The sequence below is a fragment of the Moschus berezovskii genome, chromosome 22 (assembly GCF_049115385.1).
Source record: "Moschus berezovskii isolate FMDL1 chromosome 22, NW_MosBer_1.0, whole genome shotgun sequence".
Taxonomy (NCBI): Eukaryota; Metazoa; Chordata; class Mammalia; order Artiodactyla; family Moschidae; genus Moschus; species Moschus berezovskii.
Genome location: NC_142481.1, coordinates 19188762 through 19208654, shown reverse-complemented (window position 1 = coordinate 19208654; position 19893 = coordinate 19188762). Strand labels below are relative to the sequence as shown.

Here is a 19893-nt window from a genome sequence, read left to right as displayed (position 1 = left end):
AGCAACGCGGGCATGGCCTGGGTCTGCAGTGGCCAGAGTAGCAGGTGTCCATCTGCAGGGACACAGCCTCTGAACCTGGGATCTGTCAGATCTGGGTCTGGCCACCCCATCTCAGCTCCAGACCGCTTCGAGAGCTGGGATGACCATACTCTGGCTGGAACTTCAGGCCCTGTTGGTGCGACTATCCAGCAGGGCTTCGATTCCACCCAGCTCATCCTTCTGTCTGCTGGGGACAGGGAGAGCTCTGGCTGGTACAGTGGCAAGTCAGTCTCTGACATCTCTGGGCCTGAGAGGCCCCTTCTCAAAGCTTCTGGTTCTATGGAGACTCTTGTCCCATCATCCTGTAGATGGGAGCCAAGGCAGAGACAAACCCAAGAACTTCTCTGTCTACTGGGCCAATTGTGAGCCACAGGGACCCGGATTCCTGCCTGAACAGTGCAGGTGGTGGCTGCTGTCCCCTGGCTGTGGGTGATAGGGGTCCACACCAGGGTCCTCCCCTGGGCGGGAGCTGGGGAGTATCTCTCTCCGTGGCTTTTCTAAAGGTCCAGGTACAGGAGACCCTGGCAGGAAGCTGGTGTCTCAGCCACAGGTGGTGACCAGCCTTCACCTCCTTGGGCTTGAGAAGGTCAAAGGGACATGCGTAAGAGTGGAGGGGTCCAGGGACTCTGCTTGGTCATGAACAGTGACCGGGGCCCTGGGCCTCAGTGATGGGCCGTCTTTCTCCCCCACTGCTCCGTAGACCTGGCCTGATGGACGCCTGGTGTGGACGATGAGGGAAGAACGCGCCTCCCGCAGCCGAGAGGTGACCCCGGAACGAGCCCCGGATGTCCCTGCGAGCAGGAGCGATGCGACCGGCTTGCATGTTCTCGTCCATCCTGCTGTTCGGAGCTGCAGGACTCCTCCTCTTCATCAGCCTGCAGGACCCCACGGAGCTCGCCCCCCACCAGGCGCCAGGTGAGCCCTCGCGCTCGGCCCCGCAGCCTGCTTGACCCGGCTCTCCCGCCCGAGGTGCAGGCCTCCGCGCTGCCCCAGGGCCAAGGCAGAGGTTCCAGTCACCAACCGCAGTGTGCGGGCACTGTATCTGCGGTCAGGCCACCAGCCACATGGTTCTGGCCTATGACCTCTGACCTATGGCCCATGCACTCCTCTTGGGAAGGATGGCCAGGCTGCCCCTCTCTCATCTGGTCGTTGCCTCTGGTGAAACTCAGATTTCAGGGTCCCACCACCTCTTGGGGCCTTTCCCACATGGTCTGGGATATCAGAGGACAAGTGACTTCTCCCTGAGCCTAGGCCTCCCCAATGGGACTCTGATTTTCTGCCCAGCGCTGGGAACCTCTCAAATTCAGCCTCTCCAGCCCGGGCAAGAAAGTCGGAGTGCCTCGGTGGCTCTCAGCTTTGTAAAGCTGAAGAGCTTCCTGCTGGCCTCCCCACCTGCTGCCTTCCAGCCCACTGGACTCGCCGAGTGGGGATGGCAGTGAGGGGAGAGCAGGAAGGATGGTCCCGGAGCCTCAGGGTGGACAGAAGGTGGAGAGGGACGCTCAGGCAAGGCCCCTCTGACTGGGATGTGGCTGTGCCCCAGAGAGCATGGCCGACCTGGAGGGCCGCCAACATGGGGCCAAGGCCAGGAATCGTTGGCATCATGTGAAGGGAAAGCATGGTTGCCAGGCCAAGCACCTGCGTTTACAACAGATGTCATTGAGGCCTTGTTAGGGGAGGGTCCCTGATGGCTGGACACCCCTGGGCTTCCGGACACGGACAGAAGGAAAGGGGCGTGGAGGCTGGAGGGTTAGGCAGAGGGATTCCCTGCACCATCCCTGGCTACAGCCCACAGCTCAGGAGTGCGGGACACAGTGTTAGGGGGTCCCTGACCCTGAGTGGGGAGGATACAGGGCCCGCCATGGCTCACATGCTCAAGGCAGCCTGCACCCACGCTGAGCTCAGCCTGGGGGCCCGTAGGTGCCATGTGGAAAGGCAGAAGGAGCAGGAGGCCAGAGCTGGGCCTGGCAGCTGCTGTTGGAGACCCTGGCAGGAGAGGCTGGTGAGTCGCTTCGCTCATCCCTGAGCGTCGGCGAGAAGCAGCCCAGCGCCGGGCGGACCTCCTGGGGCTGGTGGCGAGTCACTGGTGCTGACTCACGCTTGGGCCGGACCCTCCATGGAGGTGTCTGTTGAAGATGGGTCTGGCTGCTTCCCAGCTGCGGAAGCAGAGACACGTGACTGAGCCGGTCCCTCTGTGGAGACTTTGCAGCTTCACGTGGGCCCCAGAGCGGCCGGAGACTCTGTGAGCAGCGCTTAACTCCCCGGACCAGCCACCCAGAGCACTCAGAGTTGTTCTCCGCAGTTGTGTGTTGTATGAGCGGGAGCGAGCTCCTGAGAAAGGCCTCTCGGACCCGGCTTGGGGATAACGGCGCTGTGTGTCCTCTGCATGTCTTGGTGTGTGTGCGCCGTTGGGGCACACGTGGGCAGAGGGTCCTCGTGTCCTGTGTCTGTTTTCTGTGGGACAAGCCTGGGAGAGAAGGGTGGAGTGTGTCTGTGGTGTCCACGGGGGCCGCGTGCCCATCCATGGTGTCTTCTGGGGACCGGTGTGATAGTCGTGAGTGGGGTCACTGCCTGGTGGCCTCGACACGTGCCCTGCCATGCTGCAGCAGCTGACAGCACAGAGACCTTGCCTCTTGTGTCATGGATTCCTGTCTTCACCGGCTGACATGGCCTTGCACAGCTACCCCGACGCACACACGTGTGGATTACCTCGATTACTTTTGGAGTGGGGACCCAGCGGGCAGTGAGGGTTTCTGGGGTGGGTAGACTGGCAGGCGGGATGGCTAGAAGCTGAGGCAAGCCTCCCCCTGCAGCTGGGGATGGCGAGGACCTGGCAGACCCAGGTGAGGAGCATGCTTGGGTTTTGAGCTCCCTTCTTCTGGCTGTAAATGGAGCCGGACCACCTGGACGTAGAACCTGGACGTTCTATGTAAATCACCTCAAACACAGTCATAAAACTTTAAGTAATGCTTACGTTACTCTCCCTGAGCAAAGTGTTCCTGACACAGGCTGTTTGTGTTGATTTGTTACTATTCATTTATTCTTCCCCTGTACTTCTCACGGCAGCCTAATTGTGATTCGGTACCAAGAAAGCAATATCAAAGTAATTTTCCACAACATTAGTTACAATTTTCTTCTGATCTTTCAAGTGAAACAATCCCATCCTGTTGTCTTCTCTGCACACATAAACCTTGATTACATTTATCTGTTGGAAACCAGTGCTTACAAAGTGTATGTATCCAGCTGCATGGGTGGTTTGGCCCCAAGAGTCCTGGACAAGTCAGGATTTCCACCCTGGGAGATGCAAGCGTGAGAGGCTGCCCTGCCATCCAGATTGGGCAAGGCGGTGGGGGCATCTCCAGAGGACATTCCCCATGGGCTCTTCTGGGGTTTTTACTAGCAGCAGGAACTTTCCTGGGAATGGAGTGTCTGGGACCTGCTATTGGTGGTGTTGGCCAAGGTGGGAGGGGGAGGGTGGTAGGTGAAGATGCAGAAACGAGCTTGAAAAGGCGGACAGAGTCATTAGCTGTTTGTGGTCCCTTGGGGTTGGCGTGTCCTTCAGATTTCTCCCAAGCAGCATCTTAAAAGCACCTGAACTTTTCAGAGAGCAGTCAGCAAATCTCACCTGCTTTGTGCATTAGATGCAATCCTGTGGGATTGCCAATTTCCGTAAACCAAGCGCTATTTTCCAAAATGTTTGCTATATTTTAGATCAGACCTTTTGGAACATAAATCACTGCCGGTTAACCTACCTTCATTCTAAGATTAGGTGTTCTCGAGTATCAGAGAATCTACCTGTCCTACTGTTTTTCATGTTTCCAATATTTCCAGGCCCTGAGGCTTCTGGAAACTCATATCTTGACCCAGGAGACCATTCTTGCCCCCTTCCTAAGTGGAATAGTGCCGATCAGAACTGGGAATAACACATCCCAACATGCTGGCCCTGGAAGTGCAGAAGGCACTCTCCTTGTGTGTGTTATGAGTGGCCTGTCTTTATATACAGGCTTTAATACAAAGCAGAACTTTGTATTATGGAGAGCTTGGGAAGTCACAGAGAAGTCGATTAGAATAGTACAGTGAACCCCCACGTCCCAAGCACCCAACAACCTCAACAGGGCCCCATCCACAGCCCCATCCACTTCTCTTTTCAAAGCATATATACTAGGGCCAATCAGTTCAGTCATAAACGTTTCTTTTTTTAAAAATGTCTTGGTTTGGTTTGGCTGCACTGGGTCTTTGTTGCTGTTTGCAGGCATTATCCAGTTGTGGTGTGAGGACTGCTTACTGCAGTGGCTTCTCTTGTTGCGGAGCACGTGTTCCAGGAGCATGGGCTTCAGTAGCTTTGACTCTCAGGCCCTAGAGCACGGGCTCAGTAGCTGTGGCTCAGAGGCTTGGTTGCTCCACGGCATGTGGAATCATCCAGACCAGGGATCCAACCCGTGTCCCCTCCATTGGCAGGGGGATTCTTATCCATTGTACCACCAGGGACATCCCCTAAATATTTATTTTTAAAAATTTTTTTATTGGATTATAGTTGATTTACAGTGATGTGTCAGTTTCTGCTGTACAGCAAAGTGAATCAGTCATACATATACCTACATCCACTCTTTCTTAGGTTATTTTCCCGTGTAGGTCACTACAGAGTATTGAGTAGAGTTCCCTGTGCTATACAGTAGGTCCTTATTAATTATTTGTTTTACGTATAGGAGTGTGTATATGTCAATCCCAATTTATTCCACCCCCCGCTTCCCTGCATAACCATAAAGCCATAAATATTTCAATGTGTTTCTTAGTTTTAAAGAAGTCTTATTTTTTTAACATTCAACAATTGTTTAATCTCATCAAACGTCCAGTGTTCACATTTCTAGTCATCCCGCAAATGTGATAAATACCTTTATTTCCAATTTGCTTTGTCAGTGTCCAGATAAGGCTCACACGTTACAACTGGTGGGTGAGTCATTTAAGCCTCTCTCAGTCTCTAAGATGTCCTGCATGCCTTTACTTCCCTCCTGCTATTTATTGGAGGAAACTGGGTCCCAGGTTCTGTAAGTTTCCCACAGGAGGGATTTTTGCTGATTGTGCCTGTTTGCTATAGCGCAACATAGCCTTCTGCCCCTGTACTCCCTGTAAATTAAGTAAAGTTAACAGTTGATCAGATATAGGTTTGTTTTCCCTTTTTTGGCAAGAATTCATATGTGGTCCTGTGTTCTTCTGTGGGGAGGAGTACATTTGCCCAGCTTTGAGTTATTGGTTAGTCACTGACCCTGTGGCTTCCTCAGTGGCTCAGTGGTAAAGAATTCGCCTGCAAATGCAAGAGACTCAAGAGACACAGGTTCAATTCCTGGATCTGGAAGATCCCCCGGAGTAGGAAATGGCACCCCACTCCAGTATTCTTTCCTGGAAAATTCCATGGACAGAGGAGCCTGGTGGGTCACAGTCCATGGGATTGCAAAGAATCAGACATGACTAAGTGACTAAGCACACACACACTCTGCCTACTCAGCGGCATCAGTGACCAGTTTCATGGAAGACAATTTTTCCACAGACCAGGGCAGGGGGATGGTTTCGGGATACTTTAAGCCCCGCTAATCTGACAGGAGGCGGAGCTCAGGCAGTAATGTAGGTGATGAGAAGCAGCTATAAATACAGATAAAGCTTTGCTCCATCTCCCGCCACTCACCTCCTGCCGTACAGCCTGGCTCCTGACAGGCCACAGACTGAAATTGGTCAGTGACCCAGAGGTTGGGGCCCCCTGGCCTAGACCATCCAGTCGAGGCTGCACAATTCAATGTTCTTTTTTTAATTTATTTTTTAAATTGAAGTATAGTTGATTTGCCATGTTGTATTAATTATTGCTTTACAGCAAAATGATTCCGTTATATACACATATACTTTATTTTGTTTCTTATTCTTTTCCATTACGGTTATAGGATGCTGAATATAGTTCTCTGTACTATGCAGGAGGCCTCATTGTATATCCATTCTGTATATAAAAGCTTACATCTGCTAACCCCAGCCTCCCGCTTCATCCCTCCCCCAACTCCCTCCCCTGTGATGTTCTAATTGTACCATTTCTTCTTCATTCTTTTAAGTGGGATGCATTTTGTTTTAATGGGGTGCGGTGAGACGTTGTTAGTGACCCGTGAAGCCAAAGTGAACAGTGCATGGATTGGCTTATTTGTTGGTATGTTTTCAAAACTGTGACCTTATGATATAGATTCTGTTGCTAGCACACGGCAGATAGTTGTTTTTTTAATGCTTGGTTTTTGTCGAGTGGATTATTATTTTTTAAAATGCTTGCTTTTTGTAGAGTGGATTTTTATTAAAGCAGGCCACCCCCACGTTTTAGTGAAGTGGCTCTTTGCTTTTCCAAAGCCATGGAACTGTGGGTGGTGGGGATGCTGGGGACTGAGGCCAGTGCAGGGATGCTCAGGGAGGAAGGCAGCCACAGGGATGGCCCGGGGGCCCTGAGTGCAGACAGTCTCTGATGACTCAGTCCATAACCAGTTCCAGGGCGTCCAGGAATAATAAGAGTAATAACAAAAGTTTACCACCTGCCAGGCATTGTGCAAAGCTCTTTGTGTGGTTTTATTTTTCCCCTTTGGCTATTGCCACTCAGCATGCAGGATCTTAGTTCCCTGACCTGGTCAGGGATTGAACCCACGCCCCCTGGGAGTGTGGAGTCTTAACCACTGGACCACCAGGGAAGTCCCCCTTTACCTGTTTGTGTGTGTGTTCAGTCACTAAGTCCTGTACAACTCTTTGCCACCCCATGGACTGCAGCACACCAGGTTCCCCTGTCCTTCACTGTCTTTTGGAGTTTGCTCAAATTCATGTCCACTGAGTCAGTGATCCAACCATCCAACCATCTCATCCTCTGCTGCCCGCTTCTCCTTTTGCCTTCAGTCTTTCTCAGCATCAGAGTCTTTCCCAATGAGTCAGCTGTTCATATCAGATGGCCAAAGTATTGGAGCGTCAGCTTTTAGTGCATGTAATTCTTACAGTAAATGAGGTCCCAAGACTTACAGAGTGGACACAGACAACATTGATGGGGACTAATGATCCCAGTTGCTCACTGTGTGCCCAGCACTAAGACACACATTTGACATGTACTTAGTGCCCATTTAATACCTTTGGAACCCCTTGAGTTAAATACTGTTACACCATTTGACAGACAAGACTCCTGAGGTAAGAGAGTTTATGAGCTGTGCCGGGATTCATCCTCAGGAAGCCTACTGTTGCCCACGACACCTCCTGCCTTCTCAACACCAGTGATGCTCGCTCTGTCCGACCTGTCTGGGCCCAGAGCAGAGCGTGGATCAAGGACACATGAGAAAATATGCGTGGGAAGAGCTCCCAGTGCATCAGGGGCTGGAGTGAGACCTAGGAACCCAGACTCACAGCTGAAGACTCAGGCAGGCCCCGGTTCCCGCAAGCCCTTGGAGTGTTACAGGGGTGCAAGCCTCTGCTGCAGGCTCAGTCAAGGAGCCCTGGGGATTCTGAGGGTGCAGCAGCCGTCAGAGAGCCCACTCCCGTGACTGCATGTCGTGGAACGCTGGACGGTAGCAGAGGAGGAGACCTCAGGCACAAGGAGAACGGCTGGGAGGAGTGGAGTGGGGACAGAGGAGAGGGCAAGGCCTGGGGCAGCAGGCCGGGACAGGAGAGGGTGGTTCAGCGGCATCATAGGGTTGGGGCAGAGTTGGCGACCACGTGGATAGGAGGCTGAGGAGGGCAGCTATCAGGGTTTCAAGGTGACTGTGGCTCAGGGTTTCTGGCATCAGTAGAGGGGAGTTGGGGTGCCACCCATCAAGGGAGACACTCCAGACAGGGAGTACAGACCGCGTGCTCTATTTTGGGCAGGTGACCTCTGAGATGCTGGGCAGGGTGTGTGGAGTTGCCCTGTGTCTCCTCCACCCAGGGTTGCAGACTCACAGGCCACAGGAACAGGTGAGAGAAGCAGAAAGCTCCCGCCCTGCCCCACCCCTCCGCCACTGCGTCTCCTTTCACACAGGTCACACACTCACTCCTTCGCTGTCACACACCTGAGGGCAAAGTCCTGACTGGAGGAGTCAGGAGGGCTTCCTGGAGGAGGGGAGCTGTGGCTTGCTTGATTGCCTTCTCTAGGGCACAAGAGATGACGAGACGCTGACCTCCAGCAGCAGCAGTAGGCTTGGGCGAGACTCAGAGCCCGGGTGTCTCTCCCCAGTGCATATTAAGTGTTTGCTGTTGTTCAGTCACTCAGTCATGTCCAACTCTTTGCAACCCCTTGAACTTCAGCACACCAGGCTTCTCCCTCCTTCACAATCTCCCTGAGTTTGCTCAAATTCATGTCCATTGAGTCAGTGATGCCATCCAACCATCTTATCCTCTGCCACCCCCTTCTCCTCCTACCCTAAGTCTTTCCTAGCATCAGGGTCTTTTTCAGGGAGTCAGTTCTTCGCATCAGGTGGCCAAAGTATTGGAGCTTCAGCTTCAGCATCAGTCCTTCCAATGAATATTCAGGGTTGGTTTCCTTTAGGACTGACAGATGCTAAGTATGGTGCCCTATATCTCATAGAAACTGACAGAACCAGAATTGACTCAGAAACCTACAGAATTTCTCCTCTGGTTCCCTGGAGCAGGGCTGTGTTGGCCAGAGAAAGTGTGGCTCTCACTGCTGGTTCCATGGTTACTGCCTGTGCCAACTCTGGAGGCTACAGAACAATCTCAGAGGATTTGTCTTGTCCCTGCAGTGACTGCCTTTGTTTGGGTGTGACCCTTCCACCAGGTCAAAGGCCATCGGAGTAACTGCTGAGTCGCTCTCAACAGCTCACCCATGTGAGGGTGATGGAATGACCAGAAGCGTGCTGGCCGTCCTGCCCCCTCTCCACTGCCAGAGGATGGGCAGCCTCTGGAGCCCGGGTGCCTAAGCCCACACTCCCTCCCTGGCCAGGGGAACCAGCCCCTCCAGTTTCCGTGGTGCCGTCTGCTTTGCCCAGGCAGGTGGGTTTTATTGGAATCCTCTTGAGTCTGTCTCCTGAACCCTTTCCTAACAGCACTGCAGAGCATCATATATATTTCCTACAACCCTTGCGAAGCTGACACCTCCTTGTTGTGACTGTGAATATCAGAAGTGACATGTAATTGCAGTGATCCATCCTGTTAAGTAGCTGGCAATATATCATTGCAAAATCAGCACGGCTGGGACTATCAGAACTCAGTGTTTCTAAACAACGCACCTGCAAGCGTGTGTGTTCAAACTCTCTTCACCAAACGCTGCCCGGGATTCACGAAGGCTGCCTCACCCGCCATACCTTGCCTCGCCTTTCTGTGGCCACAGTGAAGAAAAATTAACGCTAGGTAAAACCAAAAAGAAGGGCTTCCCAGTTGGCGCTAGTGGTAAAGAACCTGCCTGCCAGTGCAGGAGACGTCAGAGACGTGGGTTCAATCCCTGGGTCGGGAAGATCCCCTGCAGGAGGAAATGAAATCTTACCTAGAGAATCCCATGGACAGAGGAGCTTGGCAGGCTACAGTCCATAGGGTTGCACAGAGTCAGATGCAATTGAAGTGACTTAGCATGCATACATGCAAAACCAAAAGAAAAATTAATGCTGGGTAACTGAGTTTTCAGTTCTCTGGAGGGCCTGCCCTGTGACACAGAACGCAATGGATTCTCAAAGTCAGAACTGTGGCCAGGGTGCTTGTAGCAGTGCTCCTTCCAAGCGTGGCCCTGGGGCTTCCTGTCCCCCTTTCCTCAACTCTAGTGGCTTTAGTGAGGGTTCCTTCTGGTGCCACAGGTCAGGCGATGAGCAAGATCAGCCCAGCTATCACTGTGCTGGCAGAGGGAAGAAAACTGGTCGGGTCAGTGTGGATAGCTGGAGGGCTGGGGACCAGGGGTGACCAGAGCCCATGGCATGATGACTGAGCCCCGCCTTGATGGAGAGGGAGCATTGAGGCAGGGCCTGCACACTTTGGGGGCCACCACTCACACTGTGCTCTGTGCTGATTCCAGCATAGAGTTGATTTAAACTATGGTGTGAAGGGCGCCCCCTGGAGTTGTGCAGAGAATAGTACTGACGAAGGGGCAGACATGGGACCTCCATGGCAATGAGACAGTGAGAGCCAGAAAAGGGAGGGGGACCTGTCCAAAACACATAGCCCTCAAGCGACTTTGCTGGTGGTCCGGTGGTTAAGACTCTGCTTTGCAATGCAGGGGACACGGTTCAGTGACTGGTCAGGGAACTGTGATCTCACATGCCATGGAGCCACTGAGGCCGAGCCACAGCTACTGAGCCCGAGGGCTCTAGAGCATGGATGAGGCAACTATAGAGTCCAGGCGCCATGACAAAAGATCTTGCATGATGCAACCAGGATCCCTCATGCTGAAACTAAGACCCAACATAACCAAGTAAATAATTCTTTTTTTTTTTAAAGAAGATCACATGGCCTTCAAGTGTTGGCACAGGAGCCCAGAGGGGCTGGTGGGCCCTGGGGGTGGCAGTTTTGGAGTCTTCTTTGAAGTCTGCTTTGTGAGAGACCTAGCCCTCCCTCGGTGGTCCCACCGTGAGCCCCTCTGCAGTAGGACTTTCTCTAACCCCCATCGCCTCTCCTGAGATACTGCCCCAGCCCCAAGACCCCTGGCACCTGCCTCTCTGATGTGGCCCCATTTCCTGGGTTCCTCCCTCCCCACTGCGGAAGACACCCTGGAGGTCTACCAGCCAGAGCCTTGCTTTTCCTTTGGTGCATTTAGAAGACGCTAAATGAAAAATAATGAGCGTGTGGGAACTAAATACAGGAATCACCTAATTAAATTAGGAAACAGACATCTTATCACTGTAATCTGAAAATTGATATTAATAGAAGATGGTCCCAGCATTGTTATGCTAAAGGTTCCTCGGGGTGGGGAAATTAAGAAGGAGAGCAGAACGGAAAATTGGAACAATCGTATCCAATAAGAGCAAGACTTATGTTTTAAAGGAACTAAAGTAAAATGCTAAAAATAGAATACAGGCTCACTGTGAGGCTCTAATGAAGTAATGGACGAGGATGGCTTTGAAAACCACAGAGCTCTACACTCGTGTACGGTGATAATTTTTTAAATGAGACAATGTAATTAAGCTTCAGTGTGCATGAAACCTAGTAATAGTTATCATTTATTGGCACCAGGCACTGTCTTGGGTGCCTTTACTTTATCTCCTTTCACCCAGAGAGATGCAGACATCATTGTCCTGAACTTAGATTCAGAGAGGTTAGTTCAGTTGCCCAAAGTCCCACAGCTGGAGTGGCAGAACCCAGATTCAAACGCAGCTTTGCCTGCTTGCAAAGCCCTTCCTAGGCTCACTTTGCACTCCTCGCCCGTTGATGGCACGGTCAGCGGTTCTTACATTTTCTGATGTCTTTCTGCCGTCTTCTCAAAGGGCATTCCTTGCAGCAGATTTCTTTGGCCGCCTGACTCCCTGCCCACACCCCAGGGCCTCTCTGGCTTTTTGGTTAATACAGCCCAAACAAAGACCCCTTCTGAAATTACAGTGCGGCTGGGAAACTGGGTCTCCCTTTGTGTCCCAGTCCAGGCGGAGCTGAACGGGGCTGAGCGACCTGAGCTGGGCTGGAGGTTCCGAGGCGCAAGCCTCCCCCGGAAGCCCCGGTTTCAGGTTGTGTCTCTACAGCAGCTGATTGTTCCGCAGCCCCCAGGCCCCCACCTGGGAGGTGAATCAGGCTCTATTCCCACGCAGTGTGAGTCACTACTTCATGGGCCCAGAGTGGGGCTCAGGTGTGGGTTGACCCCTTTCCCATCTGCCCCGCCTAGAATGAATAGGAGGGACCCAGGGAGGAGGAGGGGGGCTCAAGATCTGTGTGTGAGATGCCCCAGAGGTACACATGGTCTGGGTCGCTGCAGTGAGCTCACCTGGGCAGGCAGCAGTGCGGCATGCACCCCACACGTCCCCCGCTTTGTGCCCATTCACCAACCAGGCATCTTCAGTGGCATTGGGGTCACTTGACTTGACATCAGAGTCAACTCCCCGCCCCCAAGCTCAGCCTAAGAGCTCTGCCAGGAAGAGCAGGAGGGCAGGGCAAGACCTCAATCCCCAAGGCACAGGGCTCCAGGGGTGGCCTCATGCCTGGCTTGTTTCCCTGCTCAGCCCCACTTGGCCTGCAGTCTCAGGGCGGTGGGAGGGGGTGTGGGGAGAGGGGCTCAGGACACAGTGACTTTCGCTGCCAGCATGGGGAAGGTTCCGGTTAGGTCCTAACACAAGCTTATCCAGGCCCCACTAACCTTCCAGAAGTCCTAGGTTGCTAACATGAGCAGCACAGAGATGGTTCTGTGCCGGACCCTGATCCAAGGACAACAGCTGTTGCTATGATTGTCGCCTTTCTTTGTGTCACCGGGTGGTTCTTGTGGGTTTTTTTTTTTCAACCCGGAAAAGGTCACGGTGGTAGTTATGACAACGGAAGTGCTGGAGGACAGTTCTGGAAGCCTCTGTGGGTCCATGGTGCAGCGGGCCCATCAGGGATGCTCTGTGTGTGGGCTGAGACCTGAGTGCCTCTGGCCAGGCTCTGTGGGGGCTCTCACTGGAACCCCAGCTGCCTGCCAGGTGGCTGTATACATAAACTGCCTTTCTGTTTATGGTGACATTATTTGTGTGGCTTTAGGGTCACTATGGGTGTCCTTCCCAAAATCTTTGCAGGAAGCTGGGAATTTAGGCAGATCTCATCTGAGTCAGAAGCTCATTGTTATGTATCTGCTGATGTTTCCATTATAAAGCTTATCCCTCAGGATTTGTGGCTGTACAGTTTTAATTTGAAAGTTTAGTTGCTCAGTAATGTCCGACTCTTTGAGACCCCATGGACCGTAGCCCACCAGATTCCTCTGTCCATGGGATTTCCCAGGCAAGAATACTGGAGTGGGTTGCCATTCCCTTCACCAGGGGATCTTCCTGACCCCGGGATCGAACTTAGGTCTCCCACATTGCAAGTGGATTCTTTACCATCTGACCCACCAGGGAAACCGACAGTTTTAACTTGGATCATGGTAAAACTTGGTGGACAATTCTCTCATTTAAAATTTTCTATTTATATGGAGAAAACAGCCTAACTTAAATGGGTTCCATTGCCCTCAACAGCTGCTACTCTGATGCCCCTGCACAGCTGATTGGCTGCCAACAGAGAGGTGAGGAGCCCTGGAGGGGGGGCGGTCTTCCCATGCTCCTGGTCTGGGGTGCAGGCAGGAAACTGGGGGCTGCCTCTCCCCGAGCCCTACAGCCTGGCCACAGCATTTCCCAGCCCTCCTCAGAAGTCCTGAAGATTTACCACCTACAGAGTAGGCTGACCCCATCCAAGCTGCCCGCTAACCCCAGCCTGGGTGCCCCAAAGCAGGCCCCACGTCATTCAGTTGGTAAAGAATCTGCCTGCAATGCTGGAGACCTGGGTTCGATTCCTGGGTCAGGAAGATCTCCTGGAGAAGGAAATGGCTACCCACTCCAGTATTCTTGCCTGGAGAATCCTGTGGACAGAGGAGCCTGGCAGGCTACAGTCCATAGGGTCACAAGAGTTGGACACAACTTAGCGCTATTTTTCTTTCTTTAAAACAGGTCAAGGGTCCAGTCCCCGGCCAGTGGCTCTCAGTCCAGGCAGTTTCCAACCTGGGCTGGACCCAGGGGCTGATCTGTGAACCCCTCACCGCATTTTGCTTGTATGTCTCAATGTGCATAGGTCCTGGGAAGAAAAGTCAACCTGGGAAGAGTCTGGGATCCCCACCCCAACTCCCCAAAGGCTAAAGCATCTGTGAGTGCTTTCCACCCCTTGCCCTCAGGGTCTGGGCTTGCTCAGGACAGAGGGAGATAAGAAAGAGGAAGGGATGAGGGGGGATGTCAGTAAAAAATAGTGTGGGGTTACCAGGGCCATCAGAAAATGTACCTGCACAGAGCTGCCAGGGAGACCACCAGGAGTGGGGTTGGGGGGAAGGGGGACAGATGGCTCCTGGCTCCTTGGGCAGGGCCACTGCTCAGCTCCAGCCAAGAGTTCTGTGTGGGATGTGTGCCCAGGGTAGCCAGATCTTCCTTTTTATTCTTTCAGGGAAGCAAGACATCTGTAACATACAGTTATGTCATTTCTACTGATTCATAAGTGGCTGCTCAAATTTTAGAAAGTGTTTACAGAGTTAGTTGGTCACACTTGGCGGCACCTCCTGTTGGTCAGATGGGCTGGAAGGAGAGGGGCCGTCCACTGCCCCAACCTCCTCAGAGCTGAGACCTGCCCCTCCCGCCTTCCTTGTGCTGCCCACCGTCATCCCCAGGACAGAGAGGTGGTAGGTCTCCTTGGCGGACAAGGAACTCATTAACTCTTTCCAGCCTTGGCAAGATTTCCTTCAGGCCAGTCCCAGGCAGAGCTTTTCCAGGTGTCTGCTGACCAACAGTGGCCTTCCGGAGCCCGAGGGACCCCTACCCAACTTAGGGGGCAGGTACCCCACCAGATCACCCTTCACCATTCAGGCATGGGACCTGGGGTGGGATGCCCAGAAGGTGACTGATGTGCAGAAGTATCAGGGAGTCAAGGGTCAAGGAGTGGCTCCACGTCAGGGGCAGTGGCCTTGGGGCTGCGAGTGGCACCTGAGAGTCCCAGTGGCATCCAGGGAGGTGGAGCCTGGGAGTGTGCTGTGAGCAGTGTGTTGGCGTGAGTGCTGGGTGCCTGCTGTGCCAGGCACTGCAGTTGACCTTCTTTATAAATATTCTTACTCTGAAGCCTCACAGCAGTGAGGGAAACTGAGGCCCAGAGAGGCAGAGTCAGTTGCACAAGTTTACACAATGAGGAGAATTCCCTGGTGGCTCAGATGGTAAAGCGTCTGCCTGCAAAGTAGGAGAGCCAGGTTCAATCCCTGGGTCGGGAATACCTATATAGAAGGAAATGGCAACCCTCTCCAGTATTCTTACCCGGAAAATCCCTTGGACAGAGGAGCTTGGTGGGCTACAGTCCATGGGCTCGCAAAGTCAGACACAACTGAGCGACTTCACTTTCACTTTTCACATTTCACTTTCACACAATGAGGGACTAATATTGAGGCCTGGTGTGCTGTGATTCATGGGGTCACAAAGAATCGGACACGACTGAGCGACTGAACTGAACTGAACTGAAACTAGAACCTGGGTGTTTGGGTCACAAAGACACAGATCAAACCAGTCAATCTTAAAGGAAATCAACCCTGAGTGTTCATTGGAAGGACCGAGGCTGAAGCTGAAGCTCCAATACTTTGGATGCACAGACCCGACTCATTGGAAAAGACCCTGATGCTGGGAAAGATTGAGGGCAAGAAGAGAAGGGGGCGACAGAGGATATTGGTTGGGTGGCATCACTGACTCAATGGACATGAATTTGAGCAAACTCTGGGAGACAGTGAAGGACAGGGAAGCCTAGTGCGCTGCAGTTACGGGGTCACAAAGAGTTGGACATGACTTAGCGACTGAACGACAACTAACCTCCACGCAGGGCTGAGACGCATGGTGTTGGAGGGCCAGCCTGGGTGCCTCCATATACTACCGTGCTGCTGCGTGGGCCGCACTTCTTTCCTGCGCGTTGCAGACGTGTTCTGGTTTGTTTATAGATCTCCGTGTGAAGGACAGAGGCCTCTGTGAATGGGTGTGCGTGTCTGACTCTCGTTCGCGATCCTGTGTAGGAGTGTATATGTGTACAGCCACAGGGTATGTGTGTGTGCGCCTTGGGCTCGCCGCTCACATAGGGAACATTTCCCACTGAAGTTTGGGGCTGACTCCTCGTGCACACGGACAGTCGCACCTACCACAAGAAGCGTGGGACACACACAATCAGGGCCCGGGCTGGGGCAAGTGACTTGGGCACCAGGGCAGGAGTTGTCTGCAGGTTGTCACCACAGAAGTGGGTGAGAAATTAATTACCACTCCAGCAGGAACTCGGCAAACCAGTTATTGTAACCCCCTGCCTGCGACCGGAGCAGACCAAATAATGAAATTACATTCATAATATTTCAGGTTGAGTGATTGCTGCTCGAATTAGTTCCTTCCCAGAACCCAGCCAGAAGTAGCGGCAGTAATTAAAGGATTTTCTGGGCTAAACCAAGTCTGCTCATCAGGCACATACAATATACAGGGCTTGCAAAATGTGTGCCAGCCTGCATCTGCCTGGGAATGGGATGACAGTCGGTGAGGGCAGGAAGGCCACCGGTCAGAAGAAGGTGGGTTCTTACTGCAGGAGGTGCTTTTCCACTTCCGTTCATTTATGTTAAAAATACTTATTGGGTCCCAGTCTAGCCAGACACTGGAGATCTGCAAGGAGTAGGACCATGAGGTCCCTGTGCTCAGCAGTAAGTACTGTGTGTGCATATGTTCAGTCGTGTCCGACCGTTTGAAACCCCCGTGGACTGTAGCCCGCCAGGCTTCTCTGTCCATGGAATTTTCCAGGAAAGAATATTGGAGTGGGTTGCCATTTCCTACTCCGTGGCATATTCCCAACCCAGGGATCAAACTCAAGTCTCTTGAATCTCCTGGCAGGAGGATTCTTTACCACTGCACCACCTGGTAAGCCCCAGAAAGTAGGGTGATGGGGGATTCCTGGTGTCCACCCACCTCTTTCCAAAGCAGACTGGTCCCAGGAGTCCTGTGATGTCTACAACTGCCTCTTCCTTCCACTTTAGGGCCCCAAATTAGGGTCTGAGGCTGCGACCATGCTGGGGCTCCCTGCTGATCACAGAAAGAGGAAGGGCACGGCGAGATCCCCACCTGCCCTGTCCTGTGTCCTCGAGCAGGGATGAGGGAGTCAGATCCAACAGCAGGAGTCAGGTGGAACTCACACCCAGGCTGGACCATCCCTCCTCCAAGCCAGTTTTTTGTTCCTTCCTTTTGCTTCCCTGAGATTAACACACAGCCCTCCTCAGGGAGCAGAAAATGCCAGAATCCCAAGAAAGCAAAGATTGGTAGTGTGACTGACAGAGCTGATGCACCCACCCACCCTGGGTAAAACAGAACCTACAACTTCCTTAAAACTCCAGAAGGAAAGTGAAATCCTAGTACCGGAAAGTGAGAAGGATGAGCGAGAAGCAGTGAGCACCAGGGGACACCTGCCCCCAGGCCTGCGGCTAGAGCCTTTTATACAAAACAGCTTTATTCGGGTATGATTTACATGCCATAAAATTCACCTGTTTTAAGTGCACACTTCAGTGATTTTTTAATAAATTTACAGAGCTCAGTAATCGCCACAATCCAATTTTAGGGTATTTTCATTGCCACCGCCCCCTCCCCAGATCTCTGCCGTTTGCAGTCACTCCCCATTGCCTCAGGCAACCACTAATCTACTTTCTGTCTTTATAGATTTGCTCATAAATGTAATCATACATTGTGTAGTCTTTTACATCTGGCTTGTTTCACTTAGCATCGTGTTTGTGATCACTTATCATCACATAGCCTGCATCGGTAGCTTTCCCTCTTTATCACTCAGTAGTATTCTGTTCCGTGGGTTCTTGGTTTGTCCGCTCACCAGTCAGTGGACACCTGGAATGTTTATACTTTTTGTCTGTTATGAATAATGTCACTATGAGCATTCACATGCAAGTCTTCCTGTGAACATATGTTTTCCTTTCTCTTGGGTAGATACTTAGGAGTAGAATTGCTAGATTGTTTAGTGGCTTTATGTTGAATTTTCAAATAAACTGTTGCCAGAATGGCTACACTGTTTACATTCCTGCCAATAATGTATGAGGGTTCCAATTTCTCCACATTCTCATCAACACTTGTTATTATCTGTCTTTTTCATTATAGGCATTCTAGTGAGTGTGAGGGTATCTCATTGTAAGTTTAATTTGCCTTCTCTAATGACTAATGCTATTAAGCATATTCTCATGTGCTTATTAGTCATCTGAATGTATTCTTTGGTGAAATATCTATTCAGATCTTTTGCCCATCTTTTAAATTGAGTTATTTGTCTTTTATGGAGTTGTTATTTTGTTTTGTAGATACAAGTACTTATTAGATTTGCAAGTAATTTCTCCCATCTGTGGTTTGTGTTTCCATTTTCTTAATGGTGTCTTTTGAAGTACAAAAAGTTTTTAAATTTGAAGAAGTATATTTCTCTTTTTCTTTTATGGATTATTCTTGTATGTAAGAAATCTTTGCCCAACTTAAAGTTATAAAGATTTTCCACCTATGCTTTCCTTTTAAAGTTTTCTGATTTCAGCTCTTCTGTGTATATCTATGATACATCTTGAGTTAATTTTTGTGTTTTATATGAGGTTATGGTCTTTTTCTTCCCTGATGGCTCAGATGGTAAAGAACCTGCCTGCAATGTGGGAGATGCAAGAGATGGGGGTTCCATCCCTGGGTCGGGAAGATCCCCTAGATAAGGAACTGGCAGCCCACTCCAGTATTCTTGCCTGGAAAATACCATGGTCAGAGGAGTCTGACAGTCTGTGGGGTCGCACAGAGTCAGATGAGACTCAGCGACTAACACACAGTGATCTTTTGCAGGTAGATATCCAGTTTCCTAGCACTGCTTATTGAAGGCTGTCTTGCCCCTCCCCACACCCATTGAATTACCTTGCTGCTTTGGTCAAAATAAATTGGCTTTAAGTATAAGGATTTGTTTCTGGTGTCTTAATTCTTTTCCACTGATCTATTTGTTGATCCTTCCCTGGTGGCTCAGTGGTAAAGAACCTGCCTGCAATGCAGGAGATACACGTTTGATCCCTGGGTCAGGAATATCCCCTGGAGTAGGAAATGGCAACCCACTCCAGTATTCTTGCCTGGAGAATCCAGAAGAGCCTGGCGGACTACAGTCCATGGGATCATAAGAGTCAGACATGACTTAGCAACTGAGCATATGTGTGATGTAGTTGAGTATAAATATTTACTTTAAGAAAATAATAAAAACTTGGACTTCCCTGGTGGTCCAGTGTTTAAGAATCCACTTGCCAGGTTCAGTCCCTGGTCCAGGAAGATCCCACATGCCCATGTACCACAACTCCCGAGTCAACACTCTTTAGCCCACAGGCCACAAGTACTGAAGCCCGAACACCTAGAGCCTGTCCTCCACAAGAGAAGCCACCACAGTGAGAAGCCTGAGCATTGCAACTAGAGAGTAGTCCCCAGCCCTTGCCACAACTACAGGAAGCTTGTGCATAGCAATAAAGACCCAGCGCAGCCAAAAAATAAAATATAATAATAAAAATAAACACTCATCTTGTGGGGGTTTAGAAACTGCAATAACATGGAAGCTTGCATGGGGGCCAGTAATTGGATTCAAAAGCTCTGAGATCTTTATCTTGTTGCAAAGCAAAATAGAGATAGTAATAAACTTTGGACTTTACTTTTCAATGTGGCTCCATCCTGGAAGTATAATGTATATCTTGTGAATCTCTGCACTGGCCACTCTCAGTGCAGCCCCACTCCTAGAGCTGAGCATCTGTTCACCTCTTCAGTAAAAGGGGCTTCCCAGCCTATGGTTATGGGGATGGTAAACCCTCAACACTAGACAGATGAGCTCAACAGCCACGGACTAGTCACAGCCTGGGGGAGGAGGGCCCCATGTGCCACACCGCTCGGGTCACAGGGAGAGAGAATAAGCAGGGGTCACAGGAGGCAGGCTAGTAGTATCAAGAGGGTGAGGTGGCCCCTGGTTTTCACGGGAGGATGTCATTGGCTTGTGTGAACAATTCCACGGCCTGGTAGGGCACTGAAACCTGCTACTCGGGGTAAGCAGAAACTGTCTGGTCCCCTTGATTGGTGGGTTTTCGGCTAGAGGATCTTCTCTGCAGGAGCAGAGTGGGGCGGGGGCTTGCATCGGGCTGCTGGAGGCCCTCCCAGTTTCACCAGGCAGCACGTGGCATTGAGCCTTAATTTTAGGCCTTACTCTTCAGCAGCA

The 19893-nt window shown here is 51.4% G+C and overlaps 1 protein-coding gene across 2 annotated transcripts in view; it reads left to right on the top strand.

The window, feature by feature from the left end:
* The first annotated feature begins 824 nt into the window (after positions 1-824).
* The window catches only part of CHST8 (carbohydrate sulfotransferase 8), a 72618-nt gene continuing 53549 nt past the window's right edge, over positions 825-19893 (top strand). For both annotated transcript variants that reach the window (XM_055411101.2, XM_088830540.1), the window contains exon 1: positions 825-954. In XM_055411101.2, the coding sequence (XP_055267076.1) occupies positions 825-954 (130 nt within the window). The remainder of the gene's footprint in view (positions 955-19893) is intronic.